The following is a 22,994-nucleotide window of genomic DNA, read 5'->3' as shown; positions in this document are numbered from 1 at the left end:
AAATCAAAGTAAAAAACAGCAACAGGAGATCAAACATCACAGACACCCCAACTAAGCAATATGAACATTGAAGAGCTGCTATGGGATGATGACAGCAACTCTGTTCTGCACGTTAACACAGAGATATCTGAAATATAGTGTTTCTAATAGCCTCCATAAAACTCAGTGATTGACAAGGAAGTGCAAGGAAATATAAATAGCAATCAAATGAAAACCAAGATAGGTGGGAAAAAGTAAGTAAACTCTTTGTTATTTCAAAAGTAATCACCATGCTGTTAAAACATTTATCCCATTGTGAAAAAAAGACAGTCAATGCCTTCATGGAAAAATGTCTGTGATTTTCTATGGGAATTTGATTGTACACAAGCGTTCACCTCTTCATATGAAGCAAATTGACAGCCAAGAGTGTTTCTTCAGGACTACAAAAATGTGAAAATTGCACAGTGAGAGATTAGGGCTGCTTGGAGGGAGTGTAAGTGCTTCCCAGCAGAACTACTGCAGTGTACTTTATGCAACCTTGGCAACATGTGGGCCCTTACATATCCTCCAAATACTCACAATCTGCCCCCCCCCCCCCTTGTGATTTCCATATTTTTGGAGCCTTCAAGAAAGACATCTGGTGGCTGTCAATTTGCTTTAGATGAAGAGGTGCATACCTGGGTACAATCATGGTTCCAAAGGTAACATCAAACTTTTTTATGAAGGCACTGACTAACCATCTTGTCTCTCAATAGAGGAACTATATAAGATGAGCTTAAGCAAACACTTCTCTAATGAAGAGTTCTACGAGGAAGTTAAAATAAAGTTCAAGACAAGCCCGAAAGGTAAACAAACAGTTATCATCATTCTGGAAGTCATGCCAAGGGTTCATCTTCTGCTGCTGAAAAGGAAAAAGATCCTACATTCAGTTTGAGGCCTTACACATCAAAGATCTTGTAGCTGTTCAGAAATGCTTCAATTGCTGGGACCTAGAATATCCGCCAAAATGTTGTGATAAAGGATCAGTCTGTGGAAAATGTGCAAAACTAGGCTACTAGAAGTCAGAATGCTGATAGGAAGTCACAGTTGGAAGCACACCATGCAAATATAGAAACAGGCTACGTGATACAGTAGGGGGGCACGACTGCCTATCTACAATCAGTTGCACGAAATGCAAACAGAGTGCATCAAATATGACATTACGGACAACGTTCACTAACGCGGGTTACAATAACAATGGTCAGATATGAACCACCGCCTTACACACACTGGTATAGACATGCAAATTAACAAAACATGCAGGTGCAAATATAAGTCTCCAATAACTAAAACAAGAGACTGGCAACGTGTGGTCGCCTGGCTACAACATAAGGGGTATAGCACAATTAACAGACCTAGAAACAATCTTCCATTGCTGCAAACTTGACATACTACAGCAAAGATATTTTAACATCACTGATTAGGTAGATGACATATATACACAGGGTGCCATTGACAATCGTGTAGCAAAGGCAGTTGAAGCACGACATGTTCCAGCAGGTGATCTCCCAGACCAGGCTTCTGTTAAGAATGGAGGAGCTGAAAGATGATTCTGCCACCAATGTAGCACGGAATGTAACAAAACAACCAAAAACATACATAAGAGGATGCCCTAAGGCACAAGTGAAACTCATCTCATGGCATCAAAAAATAAGGAACAGATAAACATACTGACACAGCAATACAAGAGAGACAATAAGATACAACATGTATAAGCAGTTTACTAGGTCAAAACACACAATTAAAACTACATTCAGAATATGACTCTAGCAAATGCAGACTACATTCAGAATATGACTCTAGGAAATACAGACCACCTCCCCCCCCCTCCCTCCCCCCCCCAATGAAGATTGAAGATCTTACATTTAAACTGCAATAGGAGCACTTTGGTTGAAACAGAATTAGGTAGACTTCTGAACAAAGTACAGGCAATGTAATCCATCTCCAAGAGCCTTACATGCAAGGTGGGAAACTCCCATGCCTTCCCAACCATCTCATAACAATTATCGGGACTCAACATCTTATGGCTGCGATTGTAATAGCGAATATCAATTACACAGTCACAAACAAACCCACACAATTTTGCTTTGAACATGTAGCCACAGCTGAAATTATGCATGGACAAGAATCTTGGATTATCATATCCATGTATGCATAGTGTTCCTATCACATGGCCTTCTGCTGACCCAATAAGAGATATAGCACAATTTTCTAGGAACAAAAGACTACTCATACTTAGTGACATCAATGTGCATCGACACTATGAGATGCAAACATAACAGACAATAGGGGGACAACTTGTAGTTGACACAATAAATGAATGCAGCCTCTTTGTTCTATACAACCATGACAAACACCTACATACTGCAACAGTGCAAGAGGAACCACCAAGACTGACACCTCACTAGCAAATGCGAAGTCTGTAATATATTCCAACAAATGGGAAGTACTAGAAAATGCCGCACACAGTGACCATAACACCTCACTCAATCACAAAGACATGTAAGAAACACAAACTCTCACACTTCACATCAACATAAACAATGGCTGCTTCTGAACAAGGCTGACTGGCAAAAATTATGGACATGTTGAATTTTCCTTCCATATGGCTAATGGTTCCCCGGTCCACAAAGTTAATAAAACTAAGGAAAGACTCTAGAGACAAAAGGAAACATTACCTCTCAAAGGAAAAACAGCACAATAGAGGGAAGAAAGATGAACTATAACATGATGCAAAGCAAAACTATAAAAGCAAATTATACAAGACCCGACAGGATCACGAACAGTTTTGTCAAAACTCAGCTACAATATAGTACACAGAGGGAACCATTCAGACTCCAAACAGATAAGGTAAAGATGCCAACAGTACTGTCAACTTAGGTGCACAGACAGCACTACAAGCGGCTGGAGATGTTTGATAGAATACCCACTGGACAATCTCATTCCTGATGACAAAAAGACAAATGACCAGCTACATCTCACAGACTTATGATGACAAATAGATGACAGCTAAACAAATGGCCCCATTACTGTTCCACTTGCCCATAAAGTAGTAGTATTAGCAAATACACAATTAAAGAATAAGAAGACTCCCAGTCCAGTTGGCACACACAGAAGCCCTCAAAAACACAGTTATGCAAATGACCCCTTTTGCACAGATCACCCCTTTTCTAACAGTGTTACTGAATGGACCATTGCTGCAAGGTAGGGTCTCTGCCATGTGGTAAACAAAAAAAGTAGTATTCATAAAAAAAACAGAGGATTGGAACCCAACAGACCCAAAGACTTAAAGCCCTATCTGCCTCTTTAACACTTTAGCTAAGGTACAGGACAGGCTCCAGTGTAATTGAGTACAGTCACACAGGAGGCTCTTTGGCATTAGTCTACATCAATATGGCTTTACACCCAAAAGCTCCATAGATGATGCAGTAAACCACACGCTGGAAATAATACAGGATACACAAGAAAATTATGCAGTAGCAATAGCAATACACAAACCTGGCACCTTTGACAATCTCTGGCGGCCTGCCTTGTTCGCAAAGTTATGAGAGGTGCGGACACAAACTCTCTTATTTTATAAAGAGTACTCAATGGCTTTGGCCATTTACCAAGCTTACATTTACCATGAATCTCTCACCCAGAGCAAAGTCCCAAGCTACCGGAAAAAGCACAGGTGACTCCAGTATACAAGAAAGGTAAAAGAACAGACCCACAAAATTACAAACCAATATCCCTAACTTCTGTTTGCTGCAGAATCCTTGAATGTATTCTCAGTTTGAATAAAATAAACTTTCTTGAGACTAAGAAGCTTATGTACATGAACAGCAGGGTTTTAGAAAGCATTGCTTCTGTGAAACCCAGCTTGCCCTTTTCTCACATGATATACTGAGAACTATGGATGAAGGGCAATTGCAAATTCCTTATTTCTGGATTTCCAGAAAATATTTAACACGGTGCCCCATTGCAGGCTGTTAACGGAGGTATGAGCAGATGGAATTAGAGCACAGATATACGAGTGGCTTGAAGACTTCTTAAATAATAGAAACCAGTATGTTGTCCCCGATGGCAAGTATTCATCAGAGAAAAGGGTATCGTCAGGAATGCCCCAGGGAAGTGTGATAGGATCACTATTGTTCTCTATATACATAAATGATATTCAGCGGACAGGGTGGGCACCAATCTGCGGCTGTTTGCGGACGATGCCATTGTGTACAGTAAGGTGTCAGAGTTGACTGACTGTAGGGCGATACCAGACAACTTAGACACAATTTCCAGCTGGTGAGACGAATAGCAACTAGCCCTAAATGAGGAAAAATGTAAGTTACTGTGGATGTTTAGGAAGAAGAGACTTGTAATGTTCTGATACAATATTACTAATGTCTTGCTTGACCCAATTAAGTCATTTAAATACCTGGGTGTAACACTGCAAAGTGATATGAGGTGGAACAAGCATCTGCAAAATGTGATAGGGAAACCAAGTTGTCGACTTCGGTTTATTGGGAGAATTTTAGGAAAGGGTTGTTCACCTGTAAAGGACCAGGTTGGATTGTAGGAAGACATCAAAGCAATTCAGAAGTGGGCTGCTAGATTTGTTACTGATAGGTTTGAACAACGTGTGAGTGTTATGGAGATGCTTCGGGAACTCAAATGGGAATATTGTACACAAAAATACATATGCAGCATAATACGAATCAGCTACACAAACATGACTACGCAACACACATAAGAAGTGCCCTTCAGAGAGAGAAGGCTTGAGGTCAACCTTCCGAGGCTTCTCACCCATTTATGGTGCAGGCAAGTGGAGGAAGTAATTGCAGTAACAAGCAGTACTGTCATATTTCATACACAAACCATGTAGAGCTAATCTCACTACATACATACATACATATAGTAGTACCCAAAGTAGAATAGAATATGCTAATTCAGCTGAGACAGGCTCAAAGTGTTTACTAAGGCCTTACACTTTTTATAGGAATGTAAAGGGATCTCTTTTATTATCTAAATCTTTCCTTTCATCTATAGTGTACTTCTTAAGAATATAGTAAAATTTGTTTTCCTGTTCCGAAATGTACGTTATGTATCACATTTTTAATTAACAATGTAGTTATGTAAAAGACAAGAAAAATAACAGCCCTGAGAGAAGCTGTAGAAAAAGACAAAAGGTCTGTGTGCAGCTTGTTACTAGTTTTTGGTAGTGAACGACCCACCATAGTTACCAAGGCGGTGGGTCACTCTGTAATGTTAATAAATGAATGAATAAATAAATAAATAAATAAATAAATAACTGATTGTCTTGTCTCACAATGAGATAAATATATTAACAGTTATGGTGATTACTTTTTAAATAATAAAGAGTGCACTTACTTTTCCCACCCGTCTCATTTTCATTTGACTGCCCCTTATACAATCACATTATTGGGAGATAGGAGCAACAAATATCCAATGGCACAAATACTTTCAATAATTGGATGACAGATTTTTTAATCCAACGTGCTACAAAAATGTCAATGGATTCCCTTTTCCTCCACACTAAACTCCAGTCAAACACACATACTATTACATCTACATTTAAACTCCACAAGCATTAACTATCACAAACACTTCCCACTTTTTCTGTTCCATTCACAAAAAGTGCTTGGGAAGAATATCTTCATCATCCTGTGGGTTATATAAGGGAGAAAGTAATACATTGCCAGACCCTTCTCAGAATGCTTCTCCATGATGCAGAATATCTGTTTTGCATTGTCTACCAATGTAGTTTGATTACTATCTCCATGATGATGATGGTTTGTGACGCACTGAACTTCATGGTCATCAGCACAAGTTCCAATCTTTCCATTTCCAGTCTCACCACTACCCAAATGATGATGAGGACAACGCAAATACCACGTCCCTAGGCGGAGAAAATTCCCAACGCGGCCGTGAATTGAGCCCAGGACCCCGTGATCCAGAAGCAACAATGCTAGCCACTAGATCACGAGCTGCAGACCCATCTCCATGATGCTCTCGCATTTACTAAATGAAACCATGACAAAAACCACCACCTTCTTTTATCTTCTTTCTCTCTTCTATTTCTCTTAATTTGTATGGGTACCAGACCAACAAGTAATTCCTATAATTGGCTGGACTGCAGTCTTTTATACATATACTTTCATGGGCAGTGGTTAAAATTCTTCCAACATATTTCCATCTGATATCTACCTCTCCTATACTTGCATGCGATCATTCCACTTTCGGTCACATCAGTTGATTAAACGCAGATATTTTACAATTGTTACTGTTTCTAGTGATATACTGTAATTAGTGTAATCAAATATTAATGGACTTCACTGCCTACGTATAACAAGGATCAACTATCAGTCCTTGGACTAATACTTTCACTACAATTTTGCAGTGTTGTAGCTTTCCTATGTACAACAGCACCAACCGCAAACAGTATCACAGAGCTTCCAGGTCATTTATACATATAATGAATACTAGTAGTCCTATGAACACTTTTGGGTGTGTGGAAAGTTACACTTACATCTTACTATTTTGCTCTATGACAAAAGAGATGGTGAGTTCCAAAATGTTTATACAAATACCCAGGGGCGGTTTCTGAGGTAGTGCCACTGTGCTGTGGCACCACTTGTATAAGAAAAGAAAGGGAAATCTATGTGAACTGCGCATAAAACATTGTTTTGGAGTACGTATTTTCTGATTTGAAGAGGTGTGTTATGCCGCAAGCACTCTCGTGGTAGTTTTCTGAAGCTTAGAACCAACTGCAGATTGGCACTGTCTGCCTTCATAAGTGCTGTGTGAAAGGCTCAGCCATTGATTTCTACCCACTTCTTATGGTGGAGGTGTAGCCACAGATATTCTGACTCAGAGCTTGACATTCCTTCCGCCAGAGAGCAGTAGAGTAAAGGGCCTTTAGAAGCTCGATCTGCCATCTAGCAATCATACATCAGAGTGCAGATTTCTTGTAATCCAGTTTTACAATCTTTCTTCAAGTTTATGCTAATGCATTCCTCAACACTAATTAATGCTTAATTAAATTGAATACAGAAATAATACACTTAAATAGTATTATAAAAAGCTATATGTAATTTGAATATAATTATGCCCTTAGATTTTGAAACTAAGAGGCATTATTTCAATATTGGTATATTTCACAATAGCAGGGCTATTGCTACAGAACAAAAAACTAATGTATTCATCAACTGTTGAGGATCTGTTTTCCAAACAAAGGTGTAGTATTTCTGTTTATACTCATTATGTTCGTGTATTACAGTTCTGTACAAACATATTGAAGTAATTGCGAGATCAGGTAATTGACCATATATAGCTGTCTGTACAGTGTTATCTGGAAGGGAAAATTCAGTTGACTGTGAAAATAGCAAACATGAACAAAGTAAATGAGTTGTTAAAAATGACATTTAGTGACAGGACACTCAGATAAAAACATTAGGTACGCCACTCCTGAATTTGAATCTGCAGCAGCAACAAAACATCGATGCTGTAAGTTCAATCCAGAAATTTACCAGAAGAAGAAATGGATTTATGGTTGTGAAGAAACCAACGCTGTTTTTTATTTTCCTTGTGTGTTATTTGGGGGAAATTTTCATTGGTGTAAGACCGGAATAACTGATATTTGGCATATATGGTCTAAAATGAAATTACATAAAATGTCAATGTGATACATAAATAATGTGCCTAGTCTTTCATTTCTAGGCAAAATCAACATTCAGCGGAAATTAGATCCTCAATATAGACAAATGACAGTCACAGCAAATGTATAGAAAAGAATAGAAATACATTGAATTTAATTGTAAACTGTATTTGGTTCTATGGTGCTCTGAAACTGGCTCTTAGGAGCCATGATGAATCTGATGCCTCTCAGAATAAGGGTGCTTTTCACAAGCTAATTCTGTTCAGCGTGGAACTGGATAAAGATCTTCAAGTTCATCTCATTCAAGCATCAGTGTTCAAAGGCATTTCTAAGACAGATCAGAACGAACTACTGCGATGCATGTTGGAAGTGCACCATGACAAAGTTCGTAAGGAAATAAAATAAGCTGATTATGTTGCAAAAATTGCGGATGAAAGCACAGATGTGTCTTGTGAATTCCAATTGGTTATTGTTTTGCATTATGTTGTTGAGGGAAAACCTGTTGAAAGATTTTGGAACTTTGTTAATTCAGAAAGTCGGGAAAACCTGTTGAAAGATTTTGGAACTTTGTTAATTCAGAAAGTCAGAATGCTCATACTATAGCTGAGAGTATTCTGAAAGAAACTGAACCATTAATGGGCAGTGATCGAGCAAAATTAATAGTTCAGAGTTACAATAGTGCAAACATTGTTAGTGGCAAACTGAATGGGGTTCCGAAATTAAAGAAAAATATCCAAATGCAAACTACATCCATTGTTATCTCCACCTGTTCAACCTTATGTCTATGGCAGTCTCTGTTAATCGCAAAGGTTGCATCCTTTTTGCACACCTTTCAGTTAATTATTCTGTCTTTTCTAACTCGTCACAGAGATCAAAAGTATTGCATAGCATTATTCAAAAAAGCTTGCCCGAGTGTGTGACGAGATGGAATTACCATTCGCGAATAGTAAAAGATGTTTTTCAAAACAGGGAAAAAAATCTTATTACTGTTGTGAAAGTCACTGAAACAATTGAGAGCATAAAACTATCTTCTACTATTCAAAAAGCTGGTTCATACAAACAAAGACTGCAAGATAACGGATTCATTTTCTGGCTATCATTTTTCTATAAGACAATGCCTCATGCAGACATACTTTTTAATCAGCTTCAGAAGAAGATAACCAAATTGACCACAGCAATGCAAGACAACCGGAACTTTGAAGCAGTAATGCAAAACATCAGAGATGACATTGACTCCACCCTTAATGAGATTAGTTTCGAAAATGACGAAACAATGCCTGTCAAGAAGCCAAGAATTCTGGATGGGCATAAAAAGAGAGATGCTTTGGAGGTGTGCAATGCCGTCCTTTCTGAAATAAAATTACATTTTCAGTTAACTGGACACCTCACTGCAGCCAAATTATTTGACGTAAATCAGTTTGACAAACACACAACAGATTTTTCAGATAAATACTTTGAAATTAAAAACACACATACATTTCTGGAAAAAAGAAAGTTGTAGGGTGAGCTTCAAGTCTTCTATGCTAGGCCTGAGTTGAGAGCAGTTGCTGACACAGTTCCATTTCTTTCGCTGATTCTAGAGGATGAACTTTGTGACACATTCGACAAAACTGTCAAAGATTTGAAACTGCTAATCACGATCCCTATCTCCACATCAGAAGTTGAGTGGTGTGTTTCAATGCTCAAGAGCATTAAAACGTTCCTACGAACCACCATGAAAGAAGAATGTGAGTGCCTTAGGGATGCTGTCCTGTGAAAAGTCTTTTGTAAGTACACTTGAACATTTCAATTTGAGACGACAGATTTATTTGCCACCAAGAAGGAGCGATGAATCAATTTATAATATCATTCCAACTAATTATTTTGAAACTGTCTTCCCAAAGTTATGGAGTTGCTGCTTTTGAAGAGTACAATACTTTTAGTTTTGAATGTTGGTAATCTGATTAAATTTGCTTCACAAAATCCAGATTACAGGTTTGAATAATTTATACATTCTGTATTATTTCTCGTACTGACACTCATGTTGTAGCGGACACTTTTCTGGCAGCCAGCCATGAACATAAAACAAATTAGGAGTTCTGGCTGTCGAGGGGAGAAGAGCGGAGTGGGTGGACAAGCCATACCTCCCTCTCACTGGGCTGGCAGCCTACGACCGAGTTCTGTGCTCCTGGGAAGGCAGAACCGATGTAATAATGTACATATGGAATGCTGATTCCATCTGGTGTTGCGAGAGTCATATTCAAACCCTGTGATGGAGCAAGATTGCTCTCTGCACTCATTTCAAAATAAGAAAAGGAAACAACCCGTAAGCACAATTCAAAGCAAAGTGGAGCACATAAATCGTTTGGTAACAGCTAGAGTGCAATTGTTAGCCGAGACTGTTGGTATTATTTAGTGGTAGTTCAGGCCCAATCTCCACCGGTATCTTAAGCAAATATACATGAAAACACCCCTTCCTTGCAACTACCACATAAAAGTGGCTGAACATACCCTGTGAGAAGTGAAGAATTGGCTGTTGATATGTGAGCGAGAGGGGGGAAACGCGCAGACTGTGACAAGGCACCTCAGGCCACGCGGCTGCCCCGTGTGACCATAAACACACAAACTAAAATTAATAATTACAGACAAAATCCAGTATGTACCACTTAAGCCTCTCTACCAAGTATCAAGAAACAATTACTAGTATATGTATAATAGTTGACACAGGCATACTTTTACACGTTTCAGATCCTATGCTGTACTGCGTTATCAGTCGTGTCACTTTGGAGTCTCACGTTAGTAGACAGACATTGCAATTCAAATATGGACCTAAATAAATATGGTGTTTTTGATAGCTTAATAGAATATTAACTTTAAATATAGTTTTAATGAGAAAAACTTACTGTGGAAGAACATTATGACTGCTCTGTACATTACGTCGTCTCTTCCCACTGCTTGCAATCACGTATGATCGTTTTAGCTGGTTCTGGCTCAGAAGTGCAAAAGCAAGATTGCTGTATTCGTGGACCTGAAACATACAAGTTATGTCAATGTTCAGTTAAATATTACATCTCAGCAGCATCCAACATTATAACTGCAGTTACCTTATCTGTCCATTTATAGCTGTTCACCAGCTGTGGGTACAAGGCCTGCCTTTCCTGAGTGCTTTCCTGACTGAGAAATGTAGTGTTACCAAGGCTAAAGGGTCCTGGTGGTGGTGTTAGGCTGTTCACGGCCTGCTCAACTTCTCTGCAAATAAGATTTGGACTTATTTTATTTTGTTGTAGTCTGTTTTATAATTAAAGCAGAGTCAAGTCAAAGAAGGTTATATAAGATTTACAAGAGAGATCACATTAGAACAATTACAGAAGCAGTGGACAGCTCTCGTAGAACACTGATAACAACAGACTGGGTAAGAAAGGTGAACGAACAGCTTTCCATATAGTGTGTACTTTATTACATATATGGTACATCTGATAATTAAAATATGTTTATATACATACAGAAAATGTAACAGCAGGTAACAAACAGTTTGCTTAGATAACTGGGGAGGGGGGGGGGGGGGGAGATATATGAAGAAAAGTTAAAAATTAACTTAGTGTTGATGGAAAATCTGCTACCAGTTACTTCTGGTGGTTTATTTAAAAGACACTTGGTTCTGGGCTTATGAACATCCTCATGTGATTACATTCAGTTTCACCTTTACACATTCAGTTGTTGAATTAAATACAGATTGAGTTTATAATCACCTGAAGATGGGTAAAGTCCGAAACCAGCTGCATATTAAACAACTTCCTTCAAATGTGGCTGGTGGCAGGTTTTCTTCAACATTATTGTCTAACAGAACAGTCATGGACCCCAAAAGCATCCATTATGAATAAACTGGTACTGAAGTCATACGGCAAAAAACCTGGTTATACAATGGTTCCCATATCTACATACATACTCCACAAACCACCATACAATAATGGCAGAGGGTACCTTGTACCACTACTAGTCATTTCCTCTCCTGTTCCACTCACAAACAGAACAAGGAAATAATGACCATCTAAAAGCCTCCATACAAGGCAAATTTCTCACATCTTACCTTCATGGTTCTTACATAAAATACACACTGACAGCAGTAGCATCAGTCTGCAGTTGGCCTCAAATCCCAGTTCTCTAAATTTGTGCAACAGTGCCTAACAGAAAGAGCAACTTCTTCCCTCCAGGGATTCTCATCTGAGTTCATGAAGCATCTCCATAATACTTGCATCCTGAACAAACCTGTTTAACTTGACCTTGTAGGGATCCCAAACATTCAAACGGAACCCAAGAATGGGTCGCACTTTTCATATAACTTAGTAACATTACACATAGATATTTAATTTGAGTAACTGTGTTAAGCTGCAACCTTAGTAATGCTGTATTTGAACATTACAGGACTTTTTTTCCTACTACTCTGCAATAACTTATATTTTTCAGCATTTAGAGTAACCTGTCATTCATCCCACCAACTAGAAATTTTGTGTACGTCATCTTGTATATTCTACAGTCACAAAACGACTGCAACTTCTCATACACCAAAGCAAATTGTGATACATTGCTGCTCATCCTGTCTGTCAAGTTATTTACAAATATGGAGAATAAAAGTGGTTCTGTCACACTTCCCTGGGTGCCCCTGACAACATCTTTGTCTCTGATGAACACTTGTCATTGACGACCATGTACTGGGTTTTAATATTTAAAAATGCTTCAATACACTAACATACCTGGGAACCTAAACCATATGCTCGGATCTCCATCAACAGTCTGCAGTGGAGCACAGTGTCAAATGCTTTCTGGAAATCTAGGAATATAATCTGACTGTTGCCCTCCATCCATGGTTTGTAGGCTATCATGTGAGAAAAGGGCAAGCTGAGTTTTGAACAAGCAATGTTTTCTACATCCATGCTTTTTTATGGACAGTCACTTTTCTGTCACAAGAAAATTTATTATAGTCAAACTCAGAATGTGTTCAAGAATTGCACTGACAGTCATACAGTAAAGTACGGGAAACAACTATGTGTTTTCTTTGCTGACATCATCTAGTAGTCTGTTATTTTCATCCTTGATCTCTTCTATAATTATCACAGAATAAATAGTCCTGATAATGTATTTGCTGCAAATATTGTGTATGTGAATTGCACTCATTACTAAGTCAATTTTATAATGTGTTAAAGGACTGACAGGAGTCAATATAAAAAAGGTTATGTTCCCAAGAAGAGATAAGTGAAGTTTCCATTTGTATAAAGTACCACTTGTTCAGAAACTGATAAATCAAGATCATTAGTATCCAAGTTGCATAAATTTTCATTGCCTTTCCTCATGATTTACTATTTTTATGCGTGTTCACAGTGGTGTTATCGAATTTATGTTAAGTAAAACTGAAGATTTATTTGTGGGAGTAGCTGACCATATCTGTCTTTGGACAGACAATCAAACATTGATGAAGATACAAAGAACATATAGAGCATTATCTAAATTATGTTCAACTGTAAATTCATCTGTATACCCAAAACTTCTTGGACCGAACTGCTAAACATGCATGGTAAAATTTATAATCAGAATTCAAAAATAGGAGTTTATTTAACTGTATCAGCCTACAACAATGCATCTGAATTTCTGACTGGTTTCTGCTAAAAATACGGAAATGTATTTGTGAAAAATTCTGTTACTTGCTCAACAAACCTGAAGCACTGGTAAGAAAATGGATGATGATCTGGTAGCTGTATTATACTAACAAGGGACTATTCCCTAGTGTCAATAAATAATCTTGATGAAATTTGGCAGGTGTGTAGAGGGGGCAAAATAATGCAATACGTATTTTCTGCCTATGCCCAATTTCACTTTATATTAGGTTTGGACAGAATATTTTCGAAATTATTATATATAAAAAATTTTTCTTGTATAAAAGTTGATACATAATTATGTTGTTGCTGTTGCGTTCAGTTCAGAAACTGGTTTGATGCAGCTCTCCACGCTACTCTATCCTGTGCAAGCTGCTTCATCTCCCAGTACCTACAGCAACCTACATCTTTCTGAATCTGCTTCTTGTATTCATCTCTTGGTCTCCGTCTATGATTCCTACCCTCCATGCTGCCCTCCAATTGGCCAAACTGGTGATCCCATCCCTTGATGCCTCAGAACATGTCCTACCAACCGATCCCTTCCTCTAGTCAAGTAGAGCCACAAATTTCTCCTCTCTCCAATTCTGTTCAATACCTCCTCATTAGTTATGTGATCTACCCATCTAACCTTCAGCATTATTCTGTAGCACCACATTTCGAAAGCTTCTATTCTCTTCTTGTCCAAACTATTTTTCGTCCATGTTTCACTTCCATACATGTCTATACTCCATACAAATACATTCAGAAACGACTTCCTGACACTTAAATCTATACTCGATGTTAACAAATTTCTCTTCTTCAGAAACGCTTTCCTTGCCATTGCCAGTCTACATTTTATATCCTCTCTACTTCAACCATCATCAGTTATTTTGCTCTCCAAACAGCAAAACTCATTTACTACTTTAAGCGTCTCATTTCCTAATCTAATACCCTCAACATCACCTGATTTAATTCGACTACATTCCATTATTCTCATTTTGCTTTTGTTGATGTTCATCTTATATCCTCCTTTCAAGAAACTGTCCATTCTGTTCAGCTGCTCTTCCAGGTCCTTTGCTGTCTCTGACAGAATTACAATGTCATCAGCAAACTTCAAAGTTTTTATTTCTTCTCCAAGCATTTTAATTCCTACTACGGATTTTTCTTTTGTTTCCATTACTGCTTGCTCAATATACAGATTGAAAACATCAGGGATAGGCTACAACCCTGTCTCACTCCCTTCCCATCCACTGCTTCCCTTTCATGCCCCTCAACTCTTATAACTGCCATCTGGTTTCTGTACAAATTGTAAATAGCCTTTTGCTCCCTGTATTTTACCCCTGCCACCTTCAGAATTTGAAAGAGAGTATTCCAGTCAACATTGTCAAAATCTTTCTCTTAGTCTACAAATGCTACAAACATCGGTTTGCCTTTCCTTAATCTATCTACTAACATAACAAGCAACCACAACGGAGGGGTATATGTTGAGAGGCCAGACAAACGTGTGGTTCCTGAAGAGCCTTTTCAGTAGTTGCAGGGGCAACAGTCTGGATGATTGACTGATCTGGCCTTGTAACACTAACCAAAACGACCTTGCTGTGCTGGTACTGTGAATGGCTGAAAGCAAGGGGAAACTACAGATGTAATTTTTCCCGAGGGCATGCAGCTTTACTGTATGGTTAAATGATGATGGCGTCCCCTTGGGTAAAATATTCTGGAGGTAAAATAGTCCCCCATTCGGATCTACGGCGGGGACTACTCAAGAGGACGTCATTATCAGGAGAAAGACAACTGGTGTTCTACGGATCGGAGTGTGGAATGTCAGATCCCTTAATTGGGCAGGTAGGTTAGAAAATCTAAAAAGGGAAATGGATAGGTTAAAGTTAGACATAGTGGGAATTAGTGAAGTTCGGTGGCAGGAGGAACAAGACTTTTGGTCAGGTGAATACAGGGTTATAAATACAAAATCAAATAGGGGTAATGCAGGTGTAGGTTTAATAATGAATAAAAAAAATAAGAGTGCAGGTAAGCTACTACAAACAACATAGCGAACGCATTATTGTGGCCAAGATAGACACGAAGCCCATACCTACTACAGCAGTAGAAGTTTATAAGCCAACTAGCTCTGCAGATGATGGAGAAATTGATGAAATGTATGATGAGATAAAAGAAATTATTCAGGTAGTGAAGGGAGACGAAAATTTAATAGTCATGGGCGACTGGAATTTGAGAGTAGGAAACATAGTAGGTGAATATGGATTGGGGGTAAGAGATGAAAGAGGAAACTGTCTGGTAGAATTTTGCACAGACCATAGCTTACTCATCGCTAACACTTGGTTCAAGAATCATGAAAGAAGGTTGTATACATGGAAGAATCCTGGAGATACTAGAAGGTATCAGATAGGTTATATAATGGTACGACAGAGATTCAGGAACAGGTTTTAAATTGTACGACATTTCCAGGGGCAGATGTGGACTCCGACCAAAATCTATTGGTTATGAACTGCAGATTAAAACTGAAGAAACTGCAAAAAGGTGGGAATTTGAGGAGATGGGATCTGGATAAACTGACTAAACCAGAGGTTGTACAGAGTTTCAGGTAGAGCATAAGGGAACAATTGACAGGAATGGGGGAAATAAATACAGTAGAAGAAGAATGGGTAGCTTTGAGGGATGAAGTAGTGATGGCAGCAGATTATCAAGTAGGTAAAAATATGAGGGCCAGTAGAAATCCTTGGGTAACAGAAGAAATATTGAATTTAATTGATGAAAGAAGAAAATATAAAAATGCAGTAAATGAAGCACACAAAAAGGAATACAAACATCTCAAAAATGAGATTGACAGGAAGTGCAAAATGGCTAAGCAGGGATGGCTAGAGGGCAAATGTAAGGACGTATAGGCTTATCTCACTAGGGGTAAGATAGATACTGCCTACAGGAAAATTAAAGAGACCTTTGGAGAAAAGAGAGCCACTTGTATGAATATCAAGGGCTCAGATGGAAACCCAGTTCTAAGCAAAGAAGGGAATGCAGAAAGGTGGAAGGAGTATATAGAGGGTCTATACAAGGGCAATGTTCTTGAGGACAATACTATGGAAATGGAAGAGAATGTAGATGAAGATGAAATGGGAGATACGATACTGCGTGAAGAGTTTGACAGAGCACTGAAAGACCTAAGTTGAAACAAGGCCCCGGGAGTAGACAACATTCCATTAGAACTACTGACAGCCTTGGGAGAGCCAGGCCTAAGAAAACTACCATCTAGTGAGCAAAATGTATGAGACAGGCAAAATACACTCAGACTTCGAGAAGAATATAATAATTCCAATCCCAAAGAAAGCAGGTGTTGACAGAGGTGAAAATTACTGAACTATCAGTTTAATAAGCCATGGCTGCAAAATACTAACACGAATTCTTTACAGAAGAATGGAAAAACTGGTAGAAGCCGGCTTCGGGGAAGATCAGTGTGGATTCTGCAGAAATGTTGGAACACATGAGACAATACTGACCCTACGACTTCTCTAAGAAAACAGATTAAGGAAAGGCAAACCTACATTTCTAGCACTTGTAGACTTAGAGAAAGCTTTTGACAATGTTGACTGGAATACTCTCTTTCAAATTCTAAAGGTGGCAGAGGTAAAATACAGGGAGTGAAAGGCTATTTACAATTTGTACAGAAACCAGATGGCAGTTATAAGAGTTGAGGGGCATGAAAGAAATAAAAACTTTGAGGTTCGCCAATGACATTGTAATTCTGTCAGAGACAGCAAAGGACCTGGAAGAGCAGTTGAATGAAATGGACAGTGTCTTGAAAGGAGGATATAAGATGAACATCAACAAAAGCAAAACGAGGATAATGGAATGTAGTCGAATTAAGTTGGATGATGCTGAGGGAATTAGACTAGGAAATGAGACACTTAAAGTAGTAAAGGAGGTTTGATATTTGGGGAGCAAAATAACTGATGATGGTCGAAGTAGAGAGGATATAAAATGTAGACTGGCAATGGCAGGGAAAGCATTTCTGAAGAAGAGAAATTTGTTAACTTCGAGTACAGATTTAAGTGTCAGGAAGTCGTTTCTGAAAGTATTTGTATGGAGTGTAGCCACGTATGGAAGTGAAACATGGACGAAAAATAGTCTGGACAAGAAGAGAATAGAAGCTTTCGAAATGTGGTGCTACAGAAGAATGCTGAAGATTACATGGGTAGATCACATAACTAATGAGGAGGTACTGAATAGAATTGGGGAGAAGAGGAGTTTGTGGCACAACTTGACAAGAAGAAGGGATCTGTTGGTAGGACATGTTCTGAGGCATCAAGGGATCACCAATTTAGTATTGGAGGGCAGTGTGGTGTGTAAAAATCATAGAGGGAGACCTAGAGATGAATACATTACACAGATTCAGTAGGCTGTAGGTTTCAGTAGGTACTGGGAGATGAAGAAGCTTGCACAGGTTAGAGTAGCTTGGAGAGTTGCATTAAACCAGTCTCAGGACTGAAGACCACCACCACCACCACCACAACAACAACAACGTAAGTTGTAGGGTCAATATGGCCTCACGTGTTCCAACATTTATACGGAATCCAAACTGATCTTCCCCGAGGTCAGCTTCTACCAGTTTTTCCACTCATCTGTAAAGAATTTGTGTTAGTATTTTGCGACCGTGATTTATTAAACTGATGGTTCAGTAATTTTCACATCTGTCAACATCTGCTTTCTTTGGGACTGAAATTATTATATTCTTCTTGAAGTCTGAGGGTATTTCGCCTGTCTCATACATCTTGCTCACCAGATAGTAGAGTTTTGTCAGCACCAGCTCTCCCAAGACTATCAGTAGTTCTAATGGAATGCTGTCTACTCCCAGGACCTTGTTTCGACTTAGGTCTTTCAGTGCTCTGTCAAACTCTTCACGCAGTATGATATCTCCCATTTCATCTTCATCTACATCCTCTTTCATTTCTATAATATTGTCCTCAAGTACATCACCCTCATATAGACCCTCTATATACTCCTTCCACCTTCCTGCTTTCCCTTCCTTGCTTAGAACCAGGTTTCCATCAGTTGTCTTTTTTCCAAAGGTCTCTTTAATTTTCCAGTAGGCAGTATCTATCTTACCCCTAGTGAGATATGCCTCTACATCGTTACATTTGTCTTCCAGCCATCCTTGCTTAGCCATTCTGCACTTCCTGTCAATCTCATTTTTGAGATGTTTGTATTCATTTTTGCGTGCTTCATTTACTGCATTTTTATATTTTCTCCTATCATCAGTTAATTTCAATATATCTTCTGTTGCCCAAGGATTTCTACTAGCCCTAGTCTTTTTACCTACTTGATTGTCTGCTGCCTTCACTATTTCATCCCTTAAAGCTACCCATTCTTCTTCTACTGTATTTCTTTCCCCCATTCCTGTCACTTATTCCCTAATACTCTACCTGAAACTCTGTACAACCTCTGGTTTAGTCAGTTTATCCAGGTCCCATCTCCTTAAATTCCCGCCTTTTTGCAGTTTCTTCAGTTTTAATCTACAGTTCATAACCAATAGATTGTGGTCAGAGTACACATCTGCCCCTGGAAATGTGTTACAATTTTAATCCTGGTTCCTAAATCTCTGTCTTACCATTGTATAATATATCTGAAACCTTCCAGTATCTCCAGGCCTCTTCCAGGTATACAACCTTCTTTCATGATTCTTGAACCAGGTGTTAGCTATGATGAAGTTATGCTTTGTGCAAAATTCTACCAGGCGGCTTCCTCTTTCATTCCTTACCCCATTCCATATTCACCTACTATGTTTCCTTCTCTTCCTTTTCGTACTCTCGAATTCCAGTCACCCATGACTATTAAATTTTCATCTCCCTTCACTATCTAAATAATTTTTTTTATCTCATCGTACATTTCAATAATCTCTTTGTCATCTGCGGAGCTAGTTGGCATATAAACTTGTACTACTGTGGTAGGCATCGGCTTTGTATTTATCTTGGCCACAATAATGCGTCCACTATGCTGTTTGTAGTAGCTTACCCGCATTCCTATTTTTTATTCATTATTAAACCTACACCTGCATTACCCCTATTTGATTTCCTATTTATAACCCTGTATTCACTTGACCAGAAGTCTTGCTCCTCCTGCCACCCAACTTCACTAATTCCCACTATATCTAACTTTAACCTATCCATTTCCCTTTTTAAATTTTCTAACCTACCTGCCTGATTAATGGATCTGACATTCCACACTCTGATCCATAGGACTTCAGTTTTCTTTCTCCTGATAATGGGGTCCTCCTGAGTAGCCCCGCCCGGAGATCCGAATGGGGGACTATTTTACCCCCAGAATATTTTACCCAAGAGGACACCATCATCATTTAACCATACAGTAAAGCTGCATGCCCTCGGGAAAAATTATGGCTGTAGTTTCCCCTTGCTTTCAGCCATTCACAGTACCAGCACAGAAAGGCCGTTTTGGTTAGTGTTACAAGGCCAGATCAGTCAATCATCCACACTGTTGCCCTGCAAGTACTGAAAAGGCTGCTGCCCCTCTTCAGGAACCACATATTTGTCTGGCCTCTCAACAGGTCTGGCCTCCATGGTTACACCTACGGTACGGCTAACTGTATTGCTGAGGCACGCAAGCCTTCCCACTAACGGCAAGGTCCATGGTTCGTAATTAACGTTCACGAAAACTGTACAATGAAATTTTGTAATAACTTGAAATTTTGCAAAATACTCTATTACCATTAGTTAATTTTGAAAAATGAAAACTTTTGTTACAAAATAAATTAAAGTAGTTTTCATGTTGCATACACTCATGTGTAACAAAGCTGGTTTCTGGAGTATCTTTTTTGGAAAATAAGCTGTACAGAATGTGCTGTCAATGTATTTTCAATTTACCTGATGAAAATATGTTAACATTCATTAGTAGTCTAGTTATTTATTTTACTTATGTTTTATGTTTAAAATTAAACAATGGAAAATCCAGGGTGGAATGTCACCATTTAGCAGAGATGCTGCATTGCGATAGGCACAACAAAAAGACTCACAAAATAAGCAGCTTTCAGACAACAAGGCCATTGTCAAAAACAGACAACACACACACACACACACACACACACACACACACACACAAGTGCAACTCTCTCACACATGACAACAGTCTTCAAAAGCTGAAGCCACACTCAGAATCTCCACTATATGGTTAATATGAGTAGCAACTATCCTTTTAATAATATTGTTATGTTTAAAATTGTTATTTAACATTTTTCATTCATTTTCTGTTTGTTTTTTAGTTTACCATTTCACATACACGTATTCCCCTAACTGAAAATAGTAAGTAACTCATTACTATGATACAAAATCATTACAATAATGATAATCTGTAAATAAATGCTTAAAACTTAACGTTTTCTTTCACTAGGCACATTAAATGCACAACATTTCGCCGCATAATATACACGACAGAGAACACAATACAAAAAAAAGTTCAGCAAGATTTCAAATTGTCTTGGGTGATCCTCTAAATATCCTGATTCAGATCATGCATACTTCAGTACAATGCAAAACCTTGGTGAAGAGAGTTGTTTATGTACTAGTGACTGCATGATCTTGCTTCTCAAGGGAGACTGACACCAAAATCATTCAACAGAACTAGACTTGAAAATCTTCACATAAAGTTCTTTAAACATTGAAAACCATATACATCTCATGAATTTACCTGTGCCACCGAGTCCTTTGGGTTCACAGAAAAAATTCCCTATCCTTAGGTACAATGCCCTATATGGTTCTTTCACATTGATAGCCTTAAAAATCCAGCAACACAGATTATTCTCCCTCACTGGGAAAGAAAACATCTTTCAAATATCTTTTGACCTGACCAGATGTTCGTTTACCAGATTTTGATGCTGCCACAAAGTTTGGGCTTAAAAAACACATTCTCGAAATCTTGGTCCAAACACACCATTAGTTTCTTTTAAAACAGTGAAAAGGTGGGTGGTCAGTGTGAAAAAACTGTTTTGACCATCATACCCAAGGACGAGAAACTTATTTACCTAGTGATCAATGGCACAAATACAGATGTGGTACATATCATGTATGTATGTATTTATTATAAGAAGAAATGGCAGATGGTCCGAACTGGATGAACATCAATTTGGAGCCACATATTTCTTGCATAAAAGGAAAACAGTCTCAACAACCTTCTCCTAAAACATACTCTGCAAACCACAATGTAGGGTGTGGCAGAGGGTATCCTGTACCACTACTAGTCACTTCCTTTCTTGTTCCACTTGCAAATAGAATGAGGGAAAAACAACTATCTATACGTCCCTATTTCTCATATCTTATCTTTGTGGTCCTTATGTGAAATGTATGACAGTGCCTGTAAAATCATTCTGCAGTCAGCTTCAAATGCCGGTTCCTTAAATTTTCTCAATGCTGTTCATCAAAAACAAGGTCATCTTCCCTACAGAGTTTCTCATTTGAGTCGCAAAGCATCTCCATTATACTCTTTTACGTTGAACGAACCTACCAATGACAAACCTAGCACTACATCTCTGAATTGCTCAATGTCTTCCTTTAATCAGACCTGGTGGGGATTCCAAATACTCAAGAAATGGTCACATTAGTGATCTACATGTGGTCTCCTTTATAAATGAACTACACTTCTCTAGAATTGTTCCAATAAATTGAAGTTTACCATTCACCTTCCTTACCACAATCGTCACATGCTTGTTCACATTCATATTGTTTTGCAACATTATGCCCAGATATTTAAATGATGTGACTGTGTCAGGCAAGACACTACTAACGCTGTATCTGAACATTATGGGTTCATTTATCCCACTCATCCTTATTAACTTACATTTTCTACCTTTAAAGCTAGCTGACGTTCATCACACAACTAAAAATTTTGTCTAAGTCATTTAGGACACTCCTACAGTCACTCAACTTCAGACACCTTCCCATACACCACACCATCATCAGCAAACAACTGCAGATTGCTGCCAATCCTGTCTGCTAGATCACTTGTGTATATAGAAAATAATAGCAGTCCTGTCACACTTCCCTGAGGCACTCCTGGCGATACTCTTGTCTCTAATGAATACTCACTATTGAGAGCAACATACTGGGTTCTATTATTCAAGAAGTAGTTGAGCTACTCACATATCTGGGAATCTATTCAATATGCTCATACCTTTGTTAACAGTCTCCAGTGGAGCACTTTGTCAAATGCTTTTCAGAAATCTAGAAATATGGAATGTAAGTGTTGCCCTTCAGTCATAGTTTGCAGCAGTATATCACTTGAAGAAAAGGGTCAGCTACATCTGTACTCTGTAGACCATTTTGAAGTGCATGGCACAGGGTATGTCCCATTGTACAAGTTGTTAGGGTTTCCTCCAGTTCCATTTGTATATGGAGCGCAGGAAGAACGATAGTTCAAAAGCCTATTTGCTTGCTGTAATTAATCTAATCTTGTCATTATGACCCCTACAGCAGCAGTATGTTTGGGGTCATAACATATGCCTAGAACCATCATTCGAAGCTGGTTCTTGAAACTTTGTTAGTAGGCTTTTTTGGGATAGTTTCTGTCTATCTTCAAGTTCAGTTCTTTCAACATCTCACCGACACTCTCGTCTGTTAGTCAAATAAACCTGTGACCATCCACACTTCCTCCTCCTATATGTTCAATATTCCTTGCCAGTTCTACTTGAGCAGTATTCTAGGTTG

The 22,994-nt window shown here is 38.5% G+C and overlaps 1 protein-coding gene across 1 annotated transcript in view; it reads right to left on the bottom strand.

Moving 5' to 3' along the window:
* LOC124783185 (mediator of RNA polymerase II transcription subunit 27) overlaps positions 1-22,994 on the bottom strand; it is a 56,927-nt gene that overhangs the window by 16,934 nt on the left and 16,999 nt on the right. Inside the window, exons 2-3 of the mRNA XM_047254002.1 lie at positions 10,753-10,897; positions 10,552-10,676 (exon numbers count right to left, since the gene is read on the bottom strand). Coding sequence (XP_047109958.1) covers positions 10,552-10,676; positions 10,753-10,897 — 270 coding nt within the window. The remainder of the gene's footprint in view (positions 1-10,551; positions 10,677-10,752; positions 10,898-22,994) is intronic.

Source organism: Schistocerca piceifrons, chromosome 1 (genome assembly GCF_021461385.2).
Source record: "Schistocerca piceifrons isolate TAMUIC-IGC-003096 chromosome 1, iqSchPice1.1, whole genome shotgun sequence".
Taxonomy (NCBI): domain Eukaryota; kingdom Metazoa; phylum Arthropoda; class Insecta; order Orthoptera; family Acrididae; genus Schistocerca; species Schistocerca piceifrons.
The sequence above is the reverse complement of the archived record's forward strand: the minus strand, read 5'-3'. Positions and strand labels throughout refer to the sequence as shown.